General features: G+C 47.5%; 1 protein-coding gene and 1 non-coding gene across 3 annotated transcripts in view; one reads left to right on the top strand and one right to left on the bottom strand.

Moving 5' to 3' along the window:
• Positions 1-922, bottom strand: part of MAPKAPK5 (MAPK activated protein kinase 5) — a 46,569-nt gene extending 45,647 nt beyond the window's left edge. For both annotated transcript variants that reach the window (XM_037996509.2, XM_008004751.3), the window contains exon 1: positions 361-922. In XM_037996509.2, coding sequence (XP_037852437.1) covers positions 361-396 — 36 coding nt within the window. In that variant the 5' untranslated portion in view covers positions 397-922. The remainder of the gene's footprint in view (positions 1-360) is intronic.
• Positions 923-1,115: 193 nt separating this feature from the next.
• LOC119623830 (uncharacterized) lies at positions 1,116-17,071 on the top strand. The gene is made up of 2 exons (XR_012094594.1): positions 1,116-1,439; positions 11,012-17,071. It is a non-coding gene; the product is annotated as an uncharacterized protein (transcript).

The following is a 17,071-nucleotide window of genomic DNA, read 5'->3' as shown; positions in this document are numbered from 1 at the left end:
GTAGACCATCCGGAAGCAAATGCCGGCGGCCCTTGGGGAGTGATCGAAACGTGTAGTAGTAGCAGGGCTCTCTTCGTCCCATTCATTGACACTTGATAGTGTCTCCAGAACACTCACCTCCGTTCTAGCTGAGCACAAATCACACTCACCAAGGAAGCTGGTGGGAGTCGGACACACACCCAGACGTACACCCACACCCTTGGCCCCAGGGCTGTAAAGCGCGATCCACGGAATCCAGAGGAGACCGAAAACCAGGAGTCGATGGAACCTCTCACTGCAAAATCTCCCCGCTTTCTGAGGCTGAAGCCGAGAAGAACGCCACAGGACAACGCAGGGGAAGAGGGGGTACCTCCCCCTTACCTTGATGGCTTTCTCCATGTCGCTCTCCTCCGACATACTCAGCGGGGCCCCCACAGCCGGGAGAGGCAGAGGCTGCGCAGCCGCCCTGTCCCCGCGCGGCCGAGGAAGCAAAGGGCTCGGCTCTCGGGCCCCTGGGCCTCGTGGCGACGGGAGGCAGCCGCTCCTCGGGACCGGTGGGGATGAAGACCCCGGAGCCGGCTCTGCTTCGGCGGGCGGCTCTAGGCTGGCGGCAGCAGCAGCGGCGGAGGCGGCGGCCCCTGGGGACAAGTCTTTGTGCTGGGCCCCGCGCGGCCGCCTCCTAGCCTCATCCCCGGCTGGGGAGTCAGGCTCCCGGGGTAGGGCGAGGCGGGGAGGGCCTCCACCCGGGGCGCTGTGCAGGGGCCTCGTGGGGCCGCCGCTTAGACCCGGGCTCGCCAGGTCCTAAAGAGGAGCCTGCGCCTCCGCCTCCGCCGCCTGCACCGCCGCGAAGCCGAAGCCGAAGCAGAGCTCGGCGCCGCTGCTCCCGCCGCCGCCTCAGCGCCACACATCGCCGGGACACCCGCGCCGGGCAGCCCCGCCGGCCGCCCTCACGCATGCGCTGTGCTCCGCGGGAGCTCCGGGCCGCCCCTTTTGCCGCCCAGCTTCGTGACTCCACGGCCCCACGCGCCCCTTGCTGCCTTCCGCTGGGGTTTCCAAGCCGCCCCGGAGCCGCGCACCCGACTTGCAGGCGCCCGCCTGGGCCTCCCTAAGTCGCGCCGCTTACAGAACAGGCCCCTGGACCTTCCGCGGCGATGGCGCTGCGCTAATGACGTCATGGGTCCGGACTCGCGTGAGTGCGCGTGCGTTGGAGCCTCATCCTTTATCTCCACTCTGCGGAGATTCACGCCTGGGAAACGCTCTTCTGAGAGGACCCATGGAGGTCAACCCGGGAGAGAGACGAGAGGACTGAAGCACCTAAAGTGTCCTGCCTTAAGGGAGCAGGATTGTGTAGAATATATAATAGCAGTAGCAGCTCTGTTTACGGAGCATTAACCTTACGTGGAGTTCTTTCCTACGTTACCTCCTTTCATCTTTACAAAGGAGCCATTTGGTGTTGTGAGGTATGGATGTTCCCATCCCTAATTTGAAGAATAGGTAACTGAAGCTCAAGAGAGCTAGTTTGCGCACAGCCGAGAAGTGGTCAAGTTAGAATGGGACCCCAGGTTTGTGCTCCCTACTCTCCACCGATAACCTATCAAAGGGCTTTGAAAGAGCTTTTGACTAATCGCCTCTCAGTGGTTCTTCATTCACTTATTAATTGCACATCAGTATGTGCCAAATCTACTAGACATTGGAGAAACAGTAGGAACAAGACACGGTACCGGCACATGGATCTTTCAGGAAAAGGAAGTAGGTAATAAACAGGAAAAAGCCCGAGTCTGATGCTAAGAAGAACATAAACAGGATGCTGAGGTAAGAGAATAACGGGATGTGGAGACTGCTTCGTATTAGATTATTAAGGAAGGAATCTCAGGAGGTAACATTTAAGCTGAGACCCCTGAGGAATGAGAAAGGGCTGGCTATTGGAAATCCAAGGAAAGATTTCTGAGCAGATGGGTAAAAAATTTAAGGTGGAAATATGCTAAATATGTTCAAGGATCAGCAAGAAGGTCATTGTAGCTGGCGTAGATCGAGTAGGAGGAGACTGATAAAGGATGAGGCTGGAGGCCGGGCGCGGTGGGTCATGCCTGTAATCCCAGCACTTCAGGAGGCCAAGGTGGGCAGATCACTTGAAGTCAGGAGTTCGAGATCAGCCTGGCCAACATGGTGAAACCCCGTCTCTATTTCAAAAAAATTTTTTTAAAAAGTATAAAAAGGATGAGGTTGGAGATGTGAGCAGTGGCTTCATCATATGTGGCCTTTGGGGGTCATAATCAGGACTTTGGATTTTATTCTAAGCTATTGTAAGGTTTTAAACTAAAGAGTGGTGTGATCAAATTTGTTTTAAAATATCACTCTGCTTTGTAAAAATGGAATATAGGAAAGCAAGAATGGAAACAGAGCTATTAGGCTATTGGAGAATAATGCAGTTGAGAGATTATTACACTGTCTGAACTAAGGAGGTGGCAGTAAAGGTGTAGAGAAGATGGATTTTTTTTTTTTTTAAATAGGGTCCCACTGGCTAGAGTGCAGTGGCATGATCACAGCTCACTGCAACCTAGACCTCCTGGGCTCAGGCAATCCTCCCACCTCAGCATCCTGAGTAGCTGGAACTACAGGGACATGCCACCACGCCTGGCTAATTTTTCGTATTTTTTTGTAGAGATGGAGTCTCTCCACATTGTCCAGGCTGCTCTCCAACTCCTGAGTTAAAGTGATCCCCTTCCCTTGGCCTCCCAAAGTACTGGGATTACAGGCGTGAGCCACTGGGCCTGGCTGAGAAGATGGATTTAAGACATGTTTCGGAGGTAACATTTTCAGGACTTCCTGAAGGATTAGATGTGGAAGGGGAGGATAAGAAACAGACCAAGGATAACTTTCACATGTATGCTTAAGCAACTGGATGGATAATGATGCCACTGAGTGAGTGAAAAACTTGATGGAAGTGGAAGATTCAGAGTTCATTTCTATCTAGGTTAATTTGAGACATACCAGAGCATAAGTAATTGAATATTGGAGTGGAGACTTAGTTGTCTACCGAATTATTATTTTCTTTGTTGGACATACACCTACACTGCATTCTCAAAGTAAAATAAGTGTAGCTCTGTGCCTATGCTCTGCCCAGCAGAAAGCGAGCAGAAGAGGTGTGCACAGTTTCCAGGCCTGGCCCATACAGACCTCCAACAGGTGCTCCCCTGTGCTCTTACTCCTTCTGCCAACTGGAAGCAGATGGTGACCAGGCTCTGCAGAAGGCAAGGCCTGAAGATGAGAGATTCCTGAGTGGAGGAGAACTGTGCCTTACTGACCTAAATATCCACTCAGTATTGTTATGTGAGAATAAATAAACTTAGGTTGACCTTTTACTTACTTTGAGTCTTTTGTTCTAGTAGCTTTGCCTATGCTACCTACTATGAATAAGAGCAATCATCCGGCAGTTAACTTTGGGAGAAAATTTTTAAATGACTTGAATTGACATCTGTAATAGGAAATATTCGTGCAAAAGTAATTGTGGTTTTTGCCATTTAAAAGTAATGGCAAAAACTGCAATCATTTTTGCACCAACCTATATAGAAGATGCCCGGGATTCATTCATTTCCTCCAGTAAGAATTTCTCTCTGCCAGGCTCTGTGTCTTGTGATACAGATGCAGAGATGATGTCATATAATAGAGATGCAGCGATGAAGAGAAAAGGTCCCTGCCCTCAGGCAGCTTTTAGTCTAGCTGCTCAACTTACTTATTTGCACATGCTTTCCCACTACCTAGAAACTCTTCCCTCCTAACACACACACATACACACAAACACACACACACGCACACCCTAGTTTCTATTCATTCTTCAACCTTATTCTTCTTTGAGGTGGAGCCTTGCTGTGTCCCCTAGGCTGGAGTGCAAGGACGCAATCTCGGCTCACTGCAACTTCCGCCTCCTGAGTTCAAGTGATTCTCCTGCCTCAGCCTCCCAAGTAGCTGAGATTACAGGTGCCTGCCACCACACCCGACTAATTTTTGTATTTTTAGTAGAGACAGGGTTTCACCATGTTGGCCAGGCTGGTCTCGAACTCCTGACCTTAGGTGATCCGCCCACCTCAGCCTCCCAAAGTGCTGGGATTACAGGCATGAGCCACCACACCTAGTCAATTCTTGATAATGTTTTTTCAGAAAGACATGCCTTGCCCATACCCTCCTTTCCTAATCTAAATCAGATGTTCCTATTATCCTGTAACTAAATAGTCTCAACAAGGGAAAGAATCTTTTTTGTCTTATTGGTCATATGTCCCTAATACCCAATCCATGGTAAGTACTTAATAAATTTATCCATTGAAGGAATCAATGAATGGAGAAGGCAGAACCCTGAAGAAAGCGGTTTCTTCCAATGAAATTCCTCTATTGTTTGCTGGTGAGGCTGCCCTGGTTCACAGCCTTCAGTGATGCTCACCTCCTGGTACTTATGATCTTATGTAGTCCTCTCACCCTGCATGTGGGCTGGATCAAGTGGTTTGCTTCCAATGAACGGATGTCATGTTCAAGATTAGGTTACAGAAACACTCTGGCTTCCATTGGGGCCCTCTCTGACTCTTACTCATTTGCTCTTAGGGAAGCTGGCTCACTTGGTTCCTAAAGCTGCTCTAATAAGGTATTACAAATTGGGTGGCTTAAAACAACAGAAGTTGATACTCACAGCTCCAGATGCTAGAAGTCTGTAATGAATGTGTCAGCAGAGGCCAGGCACTGTGGCTCACTCCTGTACTCCCAGCACTTTGGGAGGCCAAAGCAGGCAGATCACTTGATGACAGGAGTTCAAGACCAGCCTGGCCAACATGGTGAAACCCCGTCTCTACTAAAAATACAAAAAAAAATTTGCCAGTGGTGGTGGTGGGCACCTGTAATCCCAGCTACTCTGGAGTCTGAGCCAGGAGAATCACCTGAACCGGGGAGGCAGAGAGGTTGCAGTGAGCTGAAATTGTACCTGTGCACTCCAGTCTGGGCAACAGAGCAAGACTCTATCTCAAAAAAAAAAAAGTGGCCAGGCACAGTGGCTCATGGCCAAGGTGGGCAGATCACGAGGACAGGAGATTGAGACCATCTCGGCTAACACGGTGAAACCCCATTTCTACCAAAAATACAAAAAAGTAGCCAGGCGTAGTGGCGGGCACCTGTAGTCCCGGCTACTCGGGAGGCTAAGGCAGGAGAATGGCGTGTTCCCAGGAGGCAGAGCTTGCAGTGAGTCAAGATCACGCCACTGCACTCCAGCCTGGGTGACAGTGTGAGACTGTCTCAAAAAAAAAAAAGTCAACAAAGCCATGTTCCCTCTGAAGGCTACAGGGAAGGCTCCTTCCTTCCGGTGGCTTTGGACAGTCCTTGGCATTCTTTGGCTGTATCACTCCCGGCTGTGCCTCTGTCTTCACATGGCCTTCCCTGTGTGTCTCTCTGTGTCCTCTCTTACTAAAACAGTCGTTGGATTTAGGGTCCAACATCATCCAGCATGATCTCATCTTAATTACATCTGCAAAGACCCTATTTCCAAATAAGGTCACATTCTGAACTTCTGTGCAAACATGAATTTGGGGGCAACATACTATTCAGTCCATTAGAGACATGTCGAGGAACTAACGTCTCTTACCAGCTGCCAGTGAGTACCTAAGGACTACCAACACATACATGAGCTTGGACAGGATACTCACCAAATTGAGCCTTTAGCTGACAGCATCCTCAGCCCACAACATGATCATGGCCCTGTGAGAGTCTCTATGCCAGGCGCACCCAGCCAAGCCATACCCAAATTCCCATCCCATAGAAACAGATTTTTTTTTTTTTTTGAGACGGAGTCTCGCTCTGTCGCCCAGGCTGGAGTGCAGTGGCCGGATCCCAGCTCACTGCAAGCTCCGCCTCCCGAGTTTACGCCATTCTCCTGCCCCAGCCTCCCAAGTAGCTGGGACTACAGGCTCCGCCACCTCGCCCGGCTAGTTTTTTGTGTTTTTTAGTAGAGACGGGGTTTCACCGTGTTAGCCAGGATGGTCTCGATCTCCTGACCTCGTGATCTGCCCGTCTAGGCCTCCCAAAGTGCTGGGATGACAGGCTTGAGCCACCGCGCCCGGCCAGAAACAGATTTTTTAATGTTGTTTTAAATTACTAAATTTGGCCGGGCATGGTCGTTCACGCCTGTAATCCCAGCACTTTGGGAGGCCGAGGCGGGTGGATAACTTGAGGCCAGGAGTTCAAGACTAGCCTGACCAACATGGTGAAACCCCATCTCTACTAAAAGTACAAAAATTAGCCAGGTGTGATGGCACCTGCCTGTAATCCCAGCTACTCAGGAGGCTGAGGCAGGAGAATGACTTGAACCCGGGAAGCAGAGGTTGCAGTGAGCCAAGATCATACCACTGTACTCCAGTCTGGGCAATAGAGCAAGACTATCTCCAAAAAAATTTTAAAAATTAAAAATAAATAAGGTTGGGCATGGTGGCTCATGCCTGTAATCCTAGCACTTTGGGAGGCCAAGATGGGCGGATCACAAGGTCAGGAGTTCAAGACCCACCTGGCCAACACGGTGAAAGCCCGTGTCTATTAAAAATACAAAAAATTATTCAGGCATGGTAGTGCATGCCCGTAATCCTAGCTACTGGGGAGGCTGAGGCAGGAGAATTGCTTGAACTCGGGAGGCGGAGGTTGCAGTGAGCCGAGATCGTGCCATTGCACTCCAGCCTGGGTGACAGGGCAAGACTCTGTCTCAAAAAAAAAAAAAAAAAAAAATAGGATCAATATGTGGGATACAGGCTGGGTGTGGTGGCTCATGCCTGTAATCCCAGCACTTTGGGAGGCTGAGGCGGGTGGATCACTTGAGGTCAGGAGTTTGAGATCAGCTTGGCCAAAATGGAGAAACCCCGACTCTACTAGAAATACAAAAATGAGCCAAGCGTGGTGCCATGCACCTATCATCAAAATAAATAAGCAGGTTCCGATTCCTTACCTGTGGGGTGGTGCCTGGGTTTCTGCATTGCTAAGAAGCTGCCCAGTGATGTAGATGCTGCTGCTCGGTCCAGGACCATACTTTGAGGAGCGGGTGTCGACACCTCCACAGTGCCTGTCACTCTGTGGGTGCCATGTGACTCCATCCCCTGGCCACAGCTGACTGGCCCAGGAATGGCCATCTGACCCAAGCTGGGCCCTTCAGAGGATCCTGGGAAGTGAGACTGGAACATTAACCCAGTTGTGAGTGGCTGTGGACACGGAGAGGTTGTTTTGTCCCAGGCTGAGGCAGTCCTTGTCTGCCTCGGGAAATGGAAGCGGTGAGGCTGTGGAGAGGCCAGAAGGAGCAGCCTCCCAGCTCAAAGAGATTCGGCCCTGCCTCCCATTCCTCACTGCACTAACTGTCCCATGTCCTTTCCAGGTGTACCCCTATTGCCTGATGATTGTGTTACCAGTGGAGGGTGTCCAGGTTCTTGGCGTCTTGAACAAAAAATTGGACAAAACGCACAAAGCAAGGAAAGAAATGAAGAAAATTATTGAAAATGAAAATATACCCCACAGTGTGGGAACAGGCTGAGCATAGGGGCTCAAAGACCCCATTATAGAATTTTTGGGGGTTTAAATACCCTCTAGAAGTTTCCATCAGTTCCTTGGTGTATGTCCTACGTAAATGAAGAAGATGAAGTAAAGCTACAAAGTCATTTACTTGGTGTACGCCATATGTAAATAAAGAGGATGAAGTAAAGTTACAAGGTCATTTACTCGGTGTACGCCCTATGTAAAAGAAGAGAACAGGCCGGGCGCGGTGGCTCACGCATGTAATCCCAGCACTTTGGGAGGCCAAGGCAGGTGGATCACAAGGTCAGGAGATCAAGACCATCCTGGTTAGCATGGTGAAAACCCATCTACTAAAAATACAAAAAGAAATTAGCCAGGCATGGTAGCGGGCACCTGTAGTCCCAGCTACTCGGGAGGCTGAGGCAGGAGAATGGCGTGAACCCATGAGGCAGAGCTTGCCTGCAGAGCTTGCAGTGAGCCGAGATCGTGCCACTGCACTCCAGCCTGAGTGACAGAGTGAGACTCCATCTCAAAAAAAAAAAAAAAAAAGAATGAAATAAAGGTACAAAGTCATTTACTTGGTGTGCGCCCTGTGTAAATGGAGAGGATATTTCCTGTCATAGCTGAAGTGTGAATTGGGCTTATGTTCCCTGCCTCCAGACCCTATTTTCATGGCTCAGTTGGAGTGATGTCTCATCCCTCTGAATGCTGCCGAGCAGTCACCGGTTTTTCTCAGGCCATCTTTGTTGGTTGAAGTTCACAACAGTGCTCTTCCCTAACTTCACACGCTTGCCCAATTGTGTTCTTGGATTAAGTTCTTAGTCATGAATGCCTGCCAGAAAGGTTGTGCCTTCTGGGCACCTTGGCTCACACCTGTAATCTCAGCACTCTGGGAGGCCAGAGTTCAAGACCAGCCTGAGCAACATAGCAAGACCTTATCTCAATAAAATAAATAAAAAGGCTGGGCATGGTGGCTCACACCTGTAATCCCAGCACTTTGGGAGGCCAAGGCAGGCAGATCACCTGAGGTCAGGAGTTTGAGACCAGCCTCGCCAACATGGAGAAACCCCGTCTCTACTAAAAATACAAAAATTAGCTGGGCATGGTGGTGCACGCCTGCAGTCCCAGGTACTCAGCAGGCTGAGGCAGGAGAATCGTTTGAACCTGGGAGGCAGAGGTTGCAGTGAGCCAAGATCATGCAAGTGCACTCTAGCTGGGGCAACAAGAGGGAAAATCCGTATCAAAAAAAAAAAAAAAAAGAAAGAAAATAAATAATAAAATTCAAAAATAATATAAATGATAATACTAAAGGTTGTATCGTTATGTTTTCGTAGTAGTATGAAAGCATGCCAAGGTCTCTGACCTGTTTCTGTTCCTCAAATATAGCAAAACTGGACAGTCTATGAATGGAAAGTTCTAGCATCTGCTGACCTGACTCAGCTCAAATCCTTCAGACCTCTGAGCTGGAAGAGGCCCAGAGGTCTCCAAGGCCAGCCTCACCTCAGGTGCAGCATCCATGTTGGGGCTCTGTGGACTGGCTGGAGCACTCAGTGTTTGCTAACTGGCTCCTGTCTCCCCTCTCAGAGCTCACAGAATAAATATCATCCCTCTCCTGGGACAGCTTTTTAGGTATCTCACATGGTGTACATTTCCTTAAAAATTTTGTTAACTCTGGGAAACAGTGCATAACATAAAATGTACCAGCCTAACCATTTCTTTTTTCTTTGAGACGGAGTCTCGCTCTGTCACCTAGGCTGGTGTGCAATGGCGCTATCTTGGCTCACTGCAACCTCCGCCTCCTGGGTTCAAGCAATTCTGCCTCAGCCTCCCGACTAGCTGGAATTACAGGTACCTGCCACCATGCCCGAGTAATTTTTTTGTATTTTTAATAGAGATGGGGTTTCACCATGTTGACCAGGCTGGTCTCAAACTCCTGACCTCACGTGATCCACCTGCCTCGGCCTCCCAAATTACTGGGATTACAAGCATTAGCCACCATGCCCAGCTTTATCCTAACGATTTCTAAGAGTACAGTTTAGTAACGTAAAGTATATCCACACTGTTGCGCAGCCGGTCTCCAGAACTTTTTCATGTTGCAAAACTGAAACTCTATACCCACTGAACAACAACTCCACATGGTAGCTTTGTGAAGCTGCTGAGGAGGCACTATTCCAAAGAATTTTAATATCTCGGCTGGGCGCGGTGGCTTAAGCCTGTAATCCCAGCACTTTGGGAGGCCGAGACAGGCAGATCACGAGGTCAGGAGATCGAGACCATCCTGGCTAACACGGTGAAACCCCGTCTCTACTAAAAAATATAAAAAACTAGCCGGGCGAGGTGGCGGGCGCCTGTAGTCCCAGCTACTTGGGAGGCTGAGGCAGGAGAATGGCGTAAACCCGGGAGGCGGAGCTTGCAGTGAGCTGAGATCCGGCCACTGCACTCCAGCCTGGGCGACAGAGTGAGACTCCGTCTCAAAAAAAAAAAAAAAGAAAAGAAAAAAGAATTTTAATATCTCATTTCACAATGATTATTCTTACTTTACAGCTGAAAAAAGAGGACAGTGTGTTAGTCTGTTTTGCATTGCTATAAAAGAATACCTGAGGCTGGGTAATTTTTTTTTTTTTTTTGACACGGGGTCTGGCTCTGTTGCTCAGGCTGGAGTGCAGTGGCATGATCTTGGCCCACTGCAACCTTTGCTTCCTGGGTTCAAGCGATTCTTGTGCCTCAGCCTCCTGGGTAGCTGGGATTACAGGCATGCCCTACCATGCCTGGCTAATTTTTGTATTTTTATTAGAGATGCGGTTACACCATGTTGGTCAGGCTGGTCTCGAACTCTTGACCTCAGTAATCCACCTACCTCGGCCTCCCAAAGTGCTGGGATTACAGGCATGAGCCACTGTGCCCAGCCGTGAAGCTGAGTAATTTATAAAGAAAAGAGATTGATTTGGCTCATGGTTCTGCAGGCTGTACAAGCACAGTGCTAGCATCCGTTCTGCTTCTGGTGAACCCTCAGGAAGCTTAGAAATCCTGGCAGAAGGCAAAGGGGGAGCCGGCATATCCCATGGTGACAGACAGCCAGAGAGATGCCAGGCTCCTTTTCATAGAGAGCTGAATGCCCATGGGTTGTGACCAACTCAGCATTCCACTGAGGCTATATGCTCAAACAGCAAACTGTTTATCATGAATGCAGAATGTGGGCAAACTTGCTTCTGCTCCAGCCACCAGAAGGTTTGCTGAGGGCGATCAATCCCTGGCGCTGTGCACCTTGAGGTTATCTACTGGGACGCCTACTGTTCAAATAATGCAGTCTTGTGAGCCTGCTGTAAATCAAGCTGCTGACCGACAACCACCCTGCCCCCCTTCTCCCTGTCTCCTTTACCCAATAAATATGAAGGGTTCTAAAGCTCAGGGCCCTTGTTCATCAAAAGCAAGGAGCCCCCTGACCCCTTCTTCCAAATATGCTCTTTTGTCTTTATCTTTATTCTCACATTCGCCCCGCTTTGTTCAGTCCACCAAGGTCCATTCACGCATCAAAGTGGCACCCCAGAACAGGAACTCCGAGGACATGAACGAAGAAGATCTGCTGGAGCAGAGAAGCTGAAGTTGACAAGACGAATGGGGACCCTGGAATGAGTCTGCTGGCAGCTGATATAAGGTCAGTGCCCTAAAGAGGTACTGATCAGTGCCCTAAAGAGGTACCAGGAGCAATATAAGGTCAGTGCTCTCTTAAAGAAGTACTGGGAATGGGAAGTTTTCTGAATCAGGTAACATGGGGCAGAATTTTCTGTTGAAAAAAAATTATGTGCAGTTGTTTAAAGTTTTGTTGAAACAATCTGGTGCTCAGGTTAATCCTCAGACATTAGCGAAGATGCTGCAGGAGGTTATTATGCATAACCCATGGTTTCCACAGGCAGGCACTCTTGATGTAGAAAATTGGCAAAGAGCAGGAAAAGAATTAAAACAGGCTCATCAAAAACGTCTTAAAGTTGATTCTTCTGCTTTCTCCACTTGGAGTTTAGTTCGTACTTTCCTGCCATTATCTCCTTCTTATTCTGCTGGACAGCAGGAGTCACGTTCTGAGTCTAAAAATCTGAAAGAGTGTTGTCCCACCCACAGCACCAATTGAAAATAAAAAACAGGAGAGGGAGGATAAAAATTGGCCTATACTGCCCCCTCCAGTTGCAGAAACATCTGTACCGCTTCCTTCAGTAGCAGAAATAGAGACCTCAATACAAAGAATTTTACGCTCTGCTGCCATAGCTGGAGAGCCCTTAGGACGTTGCACGTTTCCTATTTCCATAAGGCCTGATCCAAACAATCCACAGCAGTTTATTCATGAACAAACCCCACTAGAGTTTACGTTGTTGAAGGAATTAAAAACCAGTGTAATTAATAATGGGGTATAGAGCCCATTCACCTTAGGATTGTTAGAAACTGTATTTGGTGCTATGCGCCTTCTACCCTTTGATGTAAAACATTTGGCCCGCACTTGTTTGTCTGCTAGTGCATAGCTGACATGGAATTTAAATTGGCAAGAAATGTGTGCAGACCAGGCTAGATAGAATCATGCTGCTGGACACGGAGACATTACAGAGGATATGCTGTTAGGTAATGGCCCTTATTCAGACCTGGAACTTCAAATGACACTTCCAGATGCTACTTATCAGCAGTGTGCACAGGCCGCTAAACATGCCTGGGTCACAATTCCAGAAGAGGGAGTCCCAGTACAATCCTTTTTATATATCATGCAAGGGTCGCAGGAGCCCTATGCGCAATTTCTTGCAAGATTACAAGAGTCAGTGAAGCATCAGATTCCTCATACCGCTGCCACAGAAATGCTAACCTTAACTTTAGCTTTTGAGAATGCAAACGCAGATTGTAAATGTGCACTGGCACCTGTGAGGTGTACAAAACTTGAGAAATTTTCTCAGAACTTGTCAGGATGTAGGAACTGAGCTCCATCACTCTGCAATTTTAGCTCAAGCAACGGCTAATTTAGTAGTTGACAAATCTAAAAGGAGCCAAGGGTCAAACCCTAAAGTGGGAAAATGTTATAACTGTGGAAAAACTGGACATTTTAAAAAGGAATGCCTTATAATGCGGTGACCCCCCCCATCCCCCCCAGCAGAAAAAACGCCAGTACTCTGTCCTCGCTGAAACAAAGGAAATCACTGGGCTATTCAATGCTGCTCAAAATTTCATCAAAACGGCACCCCCGTCAGGAAACGAGAAGGGGGCCTGGACCCGGGCCCCTCAAACAATGAGGGCATTCCCAGTTCAGACTACAACCCCACTTCAAGGGTGGGTCCCAGGAGGAACATTGATTCCCTCACCCCAGGAACACCAGGAAGTGCAGGATTAGAGCTTCCAGTCAGAGAAAGAATTACATTAGTTGGTGGAGGCAAACCTATCAAAGTCCCCACTGGCATTTGGGGACCTTTACCAGCAGGATACATGGGACTAATTTTAGGCAAAAACTTGCCTTAACTTGCACTGTAGTCCCAGGAGTAGTTGACTCTGACTATGAAGGAGAAATTCAAGTAGTTTTACTGTCACAAGATCTTTGGGTTTTGGAACCAGGAGAATATATTGCTCAATTATTGCTTATTCCCTGCAAATTATACTCTTCTCCACGAAAGGAGAAACGAGGAAATGAAGGGTTTGGGAGCACAACTACATGAGAAATCTATCACAACCTATAGCCTCTAATAGGCCCACCTGTGTAGTACAAAGGAAAGGAAAGAAATTGTATGGGCTTATGGACACTGGAGCTGTGTCAGTAATATCCAGTAAGGACTGGCTCCCAGCATGGCCTCTCAGACTAACCTCTACATCCCTAGTGGGAGTAGGAGCAGCTAAAAGTGTTCAACAGAGTGCTGAGATTTTACCTTGTCTTGGTCCGGATGAACAGTCATGTACTTTCCAGCCTTATGTTGCAAATACAGCTATCGATTTATGGGGTCAAGACTTACTTACAGCATGGGATATGAGACTTACAAGTGGAAACTTTGATAACCCAGGATTTAAAATGTTGAAGGACATGGGATATCAGAGTGGAAAAGGTTTAGGGAAATTCCTACAAGGAAACCCTAACCCGGTATCTATAACTGGAAAAACAGTTAGCAAAGGGCTAGGATGTCAGGATTTCTGATGGGGATCATTAATATTTCTCCTCCACCCACTGCCTTACCATTAGAATGGCTTTGTGACAAACCTGTGTGGGTGGATCAATGGCCCCTAACACAGGAGATGCTAGATCAACTTCATCTGTTGGTAAAAGAACAATTGAACGCAGGACATACAGAGAAGTCAGCCCCTGGAATTCACCGGTATTTGTTATTCCAAAACAGTCCAGAAGATGGTGACTACTGCATGATTTGAGAGCTATTAGTGCACAAATTAAACCGATGGGTGCCTTACAGCAAGGTTTACCTTCCCCAGCAGCCATTCCAAGAGACTGGCCTCTTGTAGTAATAGATCTTAAGGATTGTTTCTTTACTATACCATTACACGAGAAGGATAAGCCTAGATTTGCCTTCTCTGTGCCTTCTATTAATTATAGAGAACCTGTTTCTCACTATCCATGGAAAGTTTTACCTCAAGGCATGCTTAACAGTCCTACATTATGTCAGCACTTTGTGGGAAGAGCATTAAAGGAGCCTTGAAATATGTTTCCCACTGTGTATATCATTCATTTTATGGATGATACTCTTTTGGCCGCTCCTACAGATCAAATTTTACATCAGTTATTCAGAGAAACAAAACAGGCTTTAATTAAATGGAATCTCAAAACTGCTCCAGAGAAAGCGCAAACAACTTCCCCATACCAATATGTAGGAACTATTGTTATGGAGAGGAGTGTACAGCCTCAGAAAGTAGTTCTCCGTAAAGTCAGGTTACAGACTTTAAATGATTGTCAATAATTATTAGGAGATATTAATTGGTTGTGATCAATGCTAAGTACTGCCACTTACCAAGTTACACATCTTTATCAAACCTTGCAAGGAGATTCTTCCTTAAATTCCCCAGAGCAATTGATCAAAGAGGCAGAAGTGGAGTGACGACTTGTAGAGCAGACGCAAGGGCAATGATATGCCTCACGGCTACAACCACAAAAACCTTTGCTTTTGTTTTTCCTATCCCTCACTCTCCAACAGGACTTTTAGGCCGATGCTTAGACAAATCTGTAACAGTAATAGAATGGCTCTTTCTACCTAATCAAACAGTCAAAACCTTGCAATAAAAAACCTTTCTTTAATTACACAAATTGTGACTGTGCGGGCAGGCATAGGTCAAAGATGCTTATGGGATATGATCCAGATAAAATTATTGTTCTTTTAGACTCTCAGCAACAGTCCGGAGCTTGGGAAATGTCGACTGCCTGGCAAATCACTTTTGCAGACTTTGTGGGTGCAATAGACAACCACTATCCCTCAGACAAAATTTTGCAGTTTTATAAAGTCCATTCTTTCATTCTTCCTGTGATTACTTACCACAAGCCTATTTCAGGTGTCCAGACTTCATTTACTGATGGCTCTTCTAAAGGTCATGCAGCTATTTATGGACCTAAACATACTCAAACAATAATGACCTCTGGGGTTTCAGCTCAAGGCTCAGAGTTAATTGCAGTCATTCAGGTTTTACAGCTCACAGCTGCAGATCCTATCAACATTGTCTGTGATTCAACTTATGTTTTTTTTTTTTTTTTGAGACGGTATCTTGCTCTGTCGCCCAGGCCAGAGTGCAGTGGTGCAATCTCGCCTCCCCGGTTCAAGCACTTCTCCTGCCTTAGCCTCCCGAGTATCTGGGACTACAGGCGCCCGCCACCACGCCCGGCTCATTTTTTGTATTTTTTTTTTTTTAGTAGAGACAGGGTATCACCGTGTTAGCCAGGATGGTCTCGATCTCCTGACCTCATGATCCGCCTGCCTCGGCCTCCCAAAGTCCTGGGATTACAGGCGTGAGCCACCAGGCCCTGCCCGATTCAACTTATGTTGTAAGTGTAGCCAGTTGCATAGAAACTGCTACAATTAAAAATACACTAGACCCAGAACTGCTTAATTTGTTACTAAGACTTCAACAAACTATTTGCTCTCCTGCGGCTCCTTTTCATATTTCTCATATTCGCTCTCACACACAACTTCCTGGGGCCACTACCTCTAGGTAATGATAGAGCAGATAAACTGATTAGCTCTGTGTTTCAGCAAGCTCAAGCCTCTCATGCACGACTGCACCAAAATACTTCCGCCCTACTCGCATGTTCCATTTGTCTGGCAGCCAAGCTAGGGCTATAGTACAAGCCTGTCCTACTTCCCAGCATGTCCCTGGAGCCACACCTGTGGAAGATTGTAACCCACGAAGTTTGGCTCCAGATGAAATCTGGCAAATGGATGTTACACATATAGCAGCCTTTAGTAAACTTAGCTATGTTCATGTGACTACAGACACTTATTCTCATATGCAGCATGCTACATGCCAAACAGGTGAGACAGCTGGTCATGTATGGCAACATTGTCTGTCATCATTTGCTCATATGGGGATACCTAAATAATTAAAAACTGACAATGGACCCACTTATACTAGTCATGCTTTTCAAAATTCTTACAGCTTTAGGCTATAACCCATAAAATAGGAATTCCTTATAATCCTAGAGGACAAGGAATTACAGAGTGGGCACATCAAACATTACAACGCAAGTTGAAAAAACAGAAAGGGGCTGGGTGCGGTGGCTCGCGCCTGTAATCCCAGCACTTTGGGAGGCCGAGGCAGGCAGATCACGAGGTCAAGAGATCGAGACCATCTGGCCAACATGGTGAAACTCCGTCTCTACCTAAAATACAAACATTAGCTGCACATGGTGGCGTGTGCCTGTAGTCCCAGCTACTTGCGAGGCTGAGGCAGGAGAATCACTTGAACCTGGGAGGTGGAGGTTGCAGTGAGCTGAGATCCCACCATTGCACTCTAGCCTGGTGACAGAGCAAGACTCCATCTCAAAAAAAAAAAAAAAGGGAAAAACAGAAAGGAGGGACAGAAGACCAGTTACCACCTCAAACAAAACTATACTTAGCCTTATTTACTTTAAATTTTTTGACTCCTGGTATGGATGGTAAGACTACAGCAGAAATACATTGGCAAGTGTTAGAGGAAAAGAGAAAAGTTTATCTGAAAGTGTTATGGAAATCCCCGGAAAAAGGACAATGGAAAGGTCTGGTGGATTCACTGACGTAGGGATGAGAGTATGCTTGTGTTTTTACGGGAGAGGGACAAGCCGTGTGTGTCGGTGCCCTCAAGGTGCATGCGACCATGAAACAGGAGACTAGAGGAACCCAGGGTGGCCAACTATGGGCCCAGTCCCTCTGGTACAAGCCATAAGCCAGCTGAGCCTGAGTGCAAAGATGGAGAGAAGGCCGACCGGAGTCATGAGGACCTCAACCCCCATAACCTGGGGGCAACTCAAGAATACCCCGCAGGAAGCTGAGAAACTACTGGAGCATCAAGGCCAGGCAAAAACCCCTGATTCCATGTTCTTGGCCATATTAGCCATAATGTCCTGTGCTGTGTTTACCCT

Source organism: Chlorocebus sabaeus, chromosome 11 (assembly GCF_047675955.1).
Source record: "Chlorocebus sabaeus isolate Y175 chromosome 11, mChlSab1.0.hap1, whole genome shotgun sequence".
Classification (NCBI taxonomy): Eukaryota; Metazoa; Chordata; class Mammalia; order Primates; family Cercopithecidae; genus Chlorocebus; species Chlorocebus sabaeus.
The sequence above is the reverse complement of the archived record's forward strand: the minus strand, read 5'-3'. Positions and strand labels throughout refer to the sequence as shown.